This window comes from Fragaria vesca, linkage group LG5 (assembly GCF_000184155.1).
Source record: "Fragaria vesca subsp. vesca linkage group LG5, FraVesHawaii_1.0, whole genome shotgun sequence".
Lineage (NCBI taxonomy): Eukaryota > Viridiplantae > Streptophyta > Magnoliopsida > Rosales > Rosaceae > Fragaria > Fragaria vesca.
Genome location: NC_020495.1, coordinates 21,228,294 through 21,236,206, shown reverse-complemented (window position 1 = coordinate 21,236,206; position 7,913 = coordinate 21,228,294). Strand labels below are relative to the sequence as shown.

Sequence of the window (7,913 nt, the reverse complement as noted above, 5' to 3'; positions counted from 1 at the left end):
ATGGCCAACTCCGTACCGGAGGTTTCTAAACGCAGAAGGCTGTCTACAAACAACAGCACCACCCAGCAGCAGCAGCCTCTCCTCCCCGGACTCCCCGATCACATAGCCCAGGCGATTCTTTCCCTTGTCGACCCTAGTAGTTTGTACTCTGTCTGCCGCTCGTGGCGGCGCGTCATTTACACGCTCTCCTTCCCTCCCTTTCTCTCTCTGTATGCTCTGTTGTCTTCCCCGTCCTCGAATTCGGTCGAGTTTTACAGTTACGATCCGGTCTCGTCCAAGTGGCGGGCTCTTCCCGCCACCCCGCCGGACCCGCCTCTCCGCCTGTCGCTCCGTCACCCGGCGTTCATATCCCGAAACCTCCCGATCCAGTCCGTCTCCGCAGCCGGCAATCTGGTCCTCCTCGCCGCCACCACTGATAAATTGTTCTCCGCCCTCTCCCGGCCGCTCATTTTCGATCCGAGCACGAGCGGCTGGGTGTTCGGGCCTCCACTCGCCACCCCGCGTCGCTGGTGTGCTGCTGGAGCTCTGAGCGGCGCGGTGTACGTGGCGAGTGGGATCGGGTCCCACTTCTCCGTGGACGTAGCTCGCTCCGTCGAGAAGTGGGACTTGAGGAGCAAGAAGAACTGTAGCCCTAACAGGAACGAGAGCTCGGGATGGGAGTGGGAGAGAGTGAGTTCTCTAAAAGACGGCAGGTTCAGCAGAGAAGCGATCGACGCCGTGGGCTGGAGAGGGAAGCTCTGCATGGTGAACGTGAAAGGCGACGCCCTGAAAGACGGCGTGGTCTACGACGCGGAGAAGGACACGTGGCAGGACATGCCGCAGGGGATGATCGCCGGGTGGACGGGGCCGGTGGCGGCCATGGACGAGGACGTGATGTACGTGGTGGACGAGGGGAAGGGAGCTTTGAGAAGGTACGATCCGGGGAGGGACACGTGGCAGCAAATCATCGAGTCAGACTGCCTTAAAGGAGCGGATCAGATTGCGGCGGGTGGAGGTCGAGTTTGTGTGGTCTGCCGCGGCCGGATTGTGGTGGTGGACGTGACGGCGGCGCGGCCGAGACTGTGGGAGGTGGAAACGCCGCCGGGGCTTGAAGCGGTGGCGATTCATATCCTGCCGAGAATGACCCAGCTGGTTTGATTTTTTGTTTTTTATTTTTGGGCCAGTCTTTCTATAATTTTGGCAAATTCTTTTGTTTTTGGATATTGTTTTGGCTTTTGATTAAAATATATATCGGGGTGTAATTCTTAATTCTTTATTTATTGAAGCCGAAAGCGGGAATTTGTCGATTTAGGGAAGAAAGAGTGGTTGGAAATAAGACACGAGAGTAGAGTGGTTGGGTGTTGTTGTTTTATTGATAGTGTCATGTGGGGAGGGATTGATACGAGTGGTGAAGGTGGCCTTAGAATAGTAAATGTGACGAAATCAAAATAAATGTAGGATATGGAGGAGATCTATGTGCTTCCATTGTTCACCTTTTTATCATGTGACCTTCTAAGTAAAGAAAGAAGCTGCCAAGAGTAGCAGTGTTCAGGAATTGGGGTCTATCAAGCTGTGAATTTCAGTGCCTATACTGATCTCATCTGAGGCAGACTGGATATTTTTAGTTTTCTTTCCTGTTTCTGGGCCTTGTGCATTAATGTTAACCCGAAAAAAAAAAAAAAAAAAAAAAAACTACAATTAAAAAGAGACGTAGATGCCGGAGGGACCTAGAGCTACACCAAAACGGGGGGTGTGTTGTTGGTTTAGAAAGGTTGAGCTTCAGTACTAATCCTTCTGTTTATGAAAACACAAGATCAAGCAGCGTATATAACCGTGTATCGTGTATTGTCATGATCACTGCTCAAGTGATTACTGTGATTTAGATAATTTATAGAAAACTTTTAAGTCGGGGCGACATGGTAGGAGAGCTTCAATCTTCAATCCCATGTATCATATCGAATACTCAAGTCCCAGGTTATCTCCCTAGCCGTAAGATGATCTATTAGCCTATAGAATACCAGGGTCGAGTAGTAGATCTCAGATTAAGCATGAAGAGTTGAAGACACATAAATACGAAACTACAACGAGATGTTATACAATTGGTAAACTTTTATAAATGAGATAAAGCTTCATTACAGAGCGGGTCCAGTATGTAGAGTATACAATGCTTGTCCTCCACTTGTGACAGTGAATCGTTAACATACTGGCATAGAACCAGTGTATACTATACACTACGACAATAAATTCCATGTGTTGTTCAAGTTCAGCTATGTTTGTTGCACTGCTTGTGCTGAAAGGTGCAGTGAATTTATGGGACCAAAATTATTAAACACGATCAAAATTAATCAACGCAATCAATAACAAGATAGAACACAAGTAAATGGATTGTGACATCCAAGTCATACAAACATCAAACACACACAAGCAGAACTCCCAGAGTACTAATGTAATCCCAAAAGGAACTTCATAGAACTAGATTCTTATTCTTTACATCACAAATCTCTGGGAGAAAGAAGATAGGTGATACCAGGTTTTGGTCATTGTAATGAGACACTGACACAAACAACAGTTTAACTGGAAGCATATAACAGTTCTTTTGAAATACCCATCATATCCATTACGCAAGATAGCAGCAGCAGAAAAGCGATGGTGAATAGAGGTCTCTTATTTCTATAGGTATATTGTTACGCAGATATAACAAGACCAATCACCAAGCAATGCAGCACGGACACAGTAGCAGCAAGCTTTAGCTCTCAGAACTGTAAGAGCTGTCCCCTGATGATGATGTTTCTATCTGAAGACGCTTCATCTCCTCATAAGCCCACTCAAGACCGGGGCAATAATGGAGTGGAGGATTAAACCTACAATCATACATGTCATCTGGCAAGAATGCCCCATTCTCTACTAGAAATTTGACTGCTTCCCTCCTCCTCTCTTTGGCTGCATTGTGAAGCGGAGTCCCTGTTTTCATGAATACAAGAAAGCATCCATCAGCATATGATATATTTTGACCAACGTTTTATATCAATCAAAACAAAAAATACAGAAAAAGAAAGGGAAACGAGCCAAGTTACTTACAGCCGCAAGCACCCTTAGTTCTGGCATCAATATTAGCACCACGCTCAAGCAACTCATCCATGACCTCAACATGGCCACCCTCAGCCGCAAGGTGAAGTGGGGTAATCCCTTTAGATTTGGGACCCCAAGCAGCAACATTCACATCCATTCCCTCGTCAAGAAGTCGCCTCACCTGCCCAAAGAATTGAATGAACAGAAAAGTTTGAAATGATTAGAGACCAAATAGAAATTAACTTATGACTTGGATCCTCAAGTAGGTGACAGAAAGTTCAAAGGAAAGCAAAGGTTGGATTTCAATTTATTTAAAGGAAGCTTAGAGTTTAATCAAGGGGCTATGGTCAACACATGTCCGGAGGAAAAGACAAAAAGAGCCAAAGAAAAATCCCAGCTTTTATAGGTAACATATAGAAGAATAATGAAAACAGGTTCTAGGGAGTGGAAGGTCCAAGACTTTTGTCTTGGACCAAAACACGGAAAAATCAGCCAAAAATGTGTGCAGAAGTCCTTCAAGATCTATACTTTATGTTCTCCTAGGCCTGATCTTTGGCTGACTCGAGAAAACAATGGGATTTCAGAAAAACTTCACAGCTTTCACTCCGACTCTGATTAAAAACTTTCTGGTTTAAAATTATCAGAACTTAAAGTTCACAACTTCTAAAATTTTTAAGTGCTTCAAGTGTTTTCAGGCAACTGTATAAAACTCCTGATTTATATACCAGTAAATAGGTGTACGACATCATAAAGTTCGGATTTTCAAAGTCATAGTCTAGCATTCTAGAGAACAATAGAATATCATTCGCAATGACAAGGTCATGAACAACCATTAAACTTGCTATCGCATGAACAAATAAAAGAAAAGATAAACTGATAAAGAACCTAATACTAAATCCAGTTGGCAGGAACATCCGAACATGCTACCAAGCAAAATAATAAAACTATTACAACATAAAACTTTCACCCAACTATAGAAATATAGATTTCAAAGAGTACATGAAAAATACAACAGTAAACAATTTTGATCGTCACTGAGCCATTCATTCCGCTCAATGTTATCTCAATTAACATTAAGATGGCTTTCACATATTCCCATGACTTGAAACTTAGCTAATTTAGATGAATAATCACAAGTGATGATTAGATTGATTGATAAGTTTCGTCCAAAAACTTCCTGTCAGCAATCAAAATACTCGCTTAGGATGAACTAGTTATAAACTGTGGTTCATATCCAATTGAGAATTCCAGGGCATGAACCAAACCATGATATTATATGCCCTACAAAGTTCACTTGATATAACATAACCTCCACCTAAGAAGTATATCATTCTTGCTGTATCTAAACAATGCCTGGCAGCAAATATCCTATTTAGCCAACCCTATTGGGTACTGTTCACGCAATATCCCTGCCCTCTATCATCAAAGCATTATCCTATTTGAGTTTCACAATAGTTTACAACATGAATTTGCTTACTGATATCTCTATAACTCTATTTGGACATGAATTTGCTTACTGATATCTCAATAACTCAATTGGGTATTGCTCACCCCATATCCTTGCCCTCTCTCTCACCAAAGCATTACCACATTCGAGCATTCACAATAGTTTTCAACATCAATTTTGCTTAATAACATCTCAATATCCAAACAACTAGCAACCTTTGCTACAGCTCACAACATTCACATAATGAGCTTCCAAAAATTACCTGTTTCAGATCACCCTTGCGAGAACCGATATGCAGCAGAGTCCAGCCTCTGTCATCCATACCCAACCCAGACCGAAACGACCGCCTCCTCGACAAGCTCCGCCTGAGCGACCCTCGCTCCTGCTCTCGCAGCATAGCTTCTATTTACTTATACACCCAAAACAAAGATAAACACACCAAACCAAGTCTTTGACCTCTTCTTCTATTCAAGAAACCAAATTCAAGATTCAAGATTTTCAAGACTAAAGACTCAAAGATTTACATGATTTGTAGGGAAACCACTGGAAATTAGAAAAGGGATTGAAAACAAGTTTAGGAAAAAAGAAAACGAAAAGAAAACAATTTAGCGAGAGTGATTGGCGATGCAGTAGGGATTCAATCCGGGACCGAAGACACGAAGATTCTCAAGCTCGAAGATGACGACGGCGGAGACGACCAGCGGTGAGGACGAGATTATATTCATAATTGGATGCAAAACCCTCAATTTTTTTTTTATGTGTTTCAGAGAAGGAAAGGAAAAGATTGAATCTTTATGTGAACGGGTTTCCGATTTGATTGAGGACTGGAATGAATTTGAGAGGGTTTGGATGAAGAGGTGTAGAGAAAGATTGAAGAGACCAAACCCTAAGAAAGAGAGGAGAAAGGGAGAAAGAGCCAGATGGATAGAAGAGAAGAAGAAGATGGTGTCCAACGAAGGAAGTTTGTCCGATCATCACACGCGTGGTTAAGATGGTTGATATAGCTTATTTTCCTAAAATAAAAGCAATTAATTTCACTTTAAGCCCAAACAATGTGTGCAATTTCAATTTGGCACCCACTATTCAAACAAAGAAAATTTTCTGATCTCGCCTTTTTTTTATTTTAATTTTTTTGCAATACAATTTTTATAAAAATAGTTAAAATACAATTAATTAAAATCTAGAGGGCCCGAAGTCCCGAACCCTTAAAAGAACGTGCCGCAAGAGAGAAACCCAACAACTTTCTAGCTTCTCTCTCGGCCAAACGCCAGCGCCTTTCGTCGCTACGTCTCTGGCCCGGGAGAGGCTATATTGATCCAGACTATGGGAGAAGCTTGGTCCAGGGTTGGAGGTTGGGTGTTCGTTTCTTGTGTTTCACATATCGATCTCGATATGTTTCCTTTACTATTCATGGGTGAGGGCGAGGAGTAGCGCCATGAGGCTATTTGTTGGAGACGGTTCTTGTGTCACTAGCATGACATTGTCACGTCGGGCTTCAGTCGACGATTGACCTCATGATGGAATCGGTCATGGGACGGTATCAGATATGCAGGATTTGGTGTCGTCCAATAGGCCGGCCTTGAAGTGAAGGTGGAGGGGGGGCATCAACGTAGTGTTTGGCGGCAGTTTTTTTGACGTGGGAGAGCAACAACGGCGAGTTTCATTCCTTGCTGGTGGAAGGTGGATTGGATCGGGTGTCTGCCCTAGGGTCGCTTGTTGGGTTGTAACTCTTTCTAGCCTTTTCGGGATTCTAGGAGTTTCCACCCAATCTAGCTACGTCTATTCCTACTGGTAGGGGTACCCTAATAAGGACGAGGAGATCTTGATTTCTTTGATCCTTCTCGAGGCAAGTGATGGGAGACTATTGCTTTTTAATTCTCGATTTTACTTAGTTATATACGAATTGAGTCTCGCAGATAACTAGTATTATTGCAACATGGGAGTTAGATATGAGTAGTTGGAAATCTCTTGTATTAGGTATAAAACAAGCGCATTTTACAATGAGGGCTCACTGTCATTTTGTTATTTCTTGTTACCAACTAGATTAATGGTTGTGATGAGCAGGCAATTTGATCTATGTGCGTTTTGGTCATGGATAAGTAATGAAATTATCTATTTGATTCAAAAAAAAAAAGGTTAAAAATCCGGAGGGGTAAATAAGATAATTTTGGTTATATGGAGGGGCTAAAAGCCTAAAAAACAAACTAATTATGCAATAACAAGTTAGACAAATTGCAAGTATCCTAGTGGCTGACCGTTAGGTAGGAACATGTAGGAACCCCTGTAGAGTCCTAAATCTTTAATTTCTTTTTATTAGAGAACCTTAAGTAAATTTTGAGTTTGATTTTAGTAAATTAAATTCTTTTCACATTTTGAATTATTGTTATGTTGTGCAGCTGTTGGAGTCCGAATTTGATCATGATTTAGAACTCCTTTTGTTTTGAAACTTTGCATGTTTGATCTTCTTTATGTGTACTATTGATCTGGAAATTTTGGGGAATTTCTACAGTGGTTTAATTGTGATTAATTTCTGAAATTAGATACTTATTGACGAATATATGTCTGGAATATAAGTTTTATTTCTGTTGTGAGATCTCTTTGTTATCCTCGGCCACAAGGGTTAGGGTGGGCCCTATCACTACTAGAACAAAGGACATATGCGACGAAGAAAATTTTGTTCGTCTCTTAGGTAAATACTTAAGCGACGAAAAACACTTCGTCGCTTCAGTAAATACTTAAGCGACGAAAAATTGAGCCGTCTCTTAAGCTACTACCTAAGCGACGAAATTTTAACTTAAGAGACAAAAAAATCTTCGTCTCTTAAGTCTTGTCTTAGGTGACGAATTTATAAATTTCGTCGCAATACTTAAGCGACGAAGCACTAAACCGTCACATAAAGTATTCCCTAAGCAACGAATATTTAACTTAAGAGATGAAGGAAGAACTTAAGAGACGAAATAGTTTTCGTCTCTTAAGTTTCATCTATTGCGACGAATACATTAGATTCGTCGCATAAGTCATGTCTTATGAGACGAAATTTAAAACTAATACGACGAAAGTTTCGTCGCATAAGTGTTTTCGACTTTATATCTCCTTCCTCCCTGCCCAGATCTAAGACAGAAGAAAATTTGGTAGAGCTGAATCTGGCGATAGAAATCATCAAATCTGGCGACGGAAAGCTTTGTCTACCTTATATCAATCAAGATCATTAATTAGCTAGCTAGCTAGCTATAACTTGGTATAATCTCATTCTCTTCTTTTCAACATTGATAGTTTTGAGGATGATATCGATGTACGTTGTTTGTTGATGATAATTTTGGGTTACCCATCTTTGATGATGATGTTGTTGTTGATGATAGCTAAATCTCCTCCTTGTTTAGATGGATATGTTTCCTCCTATTACAAAAAAAAAAAAAAA

The 7,913-nt window shown here is 41.4% G+C and overlaps 2 protein-coding genes across 2 annotated transcripts; one reads left to right on the top strand and one right to left on the bottom strand.

Moving 5' to 3' along the window:
- Positions 1 to 1,137, top strand: LOC101300259 (F-box/kelch-repeat protein SKIP25-like). Its single transcript, XM_004301626.1, has one exon. The coding sequence runs from the start codon at positions 1 to 3 to the stop codon at positions 1,135 to 1,137; it is 1,137 nt and encodes a 378-aa protein (XP_004301674.1).
- A 1,155-nt stretch (positions 1,138 to 2,292) lies between these two features.
- Positions 2,293 to 5,468, bottom strand: LOC101306431 (ankyrin-2-like). The gene is made up of 3 exons (XM_004300185.1): positions 4,758 to 5,468; positions 3,058 to 3,229; positions 2,293 to 2,940 (listed from the first exon to the last, which is right to left on the bottom strand). Exons 1-3 carry the CDS (start codon positions 4,890 to 4,892, stop codon positions 2,726 to 2,728), a joined length of 522 nt encoding a protein of 173 aa, XP_004300233.1. The 5' UTR covers positions 4,893 to 5,468; the 3' UTR covers positions 2,293 to 2,725.
- Positions 5,469 to 7,913: the final 2,445 nt, after the last annotated feature.

What these genes read in the sequence shown, in the direction of transcription:
- LOC101300259 (XM_004301626.1), top strand. Translation starts at nt 1, where the DNA reads ATGGCCAACTCCGTACCGGAGGTTTCTAAACGCAGAAGGCTGTCTACA.
- LOC101306431 (XM_004300185.1), bottom strand. Translation starts at nt 4,892, where the DNA reads ATGCTGCGAGAGCAGGAGCGAGGGTCGCTCAGGCGGAGCTTGTCGAGG. An exon ending in GCAAGGGTGATCTGAAACAG is followed by an intron (nt 3,230 to 4,757) that starts GTAATTTTTGGA and finishes TTCTTTGGGCAG; the next exon opens with GTGAGGCGACTTCTTGACGA. An exon ending in AACTAAGGGTGCTTGCGGCT is followed by an intron (nt 2,941 to 3,057) that starts GTAAGTAACTTG and finishes TCATGAAAACAG; the next exon opens with GGACTCCGCTTCACAATGCA.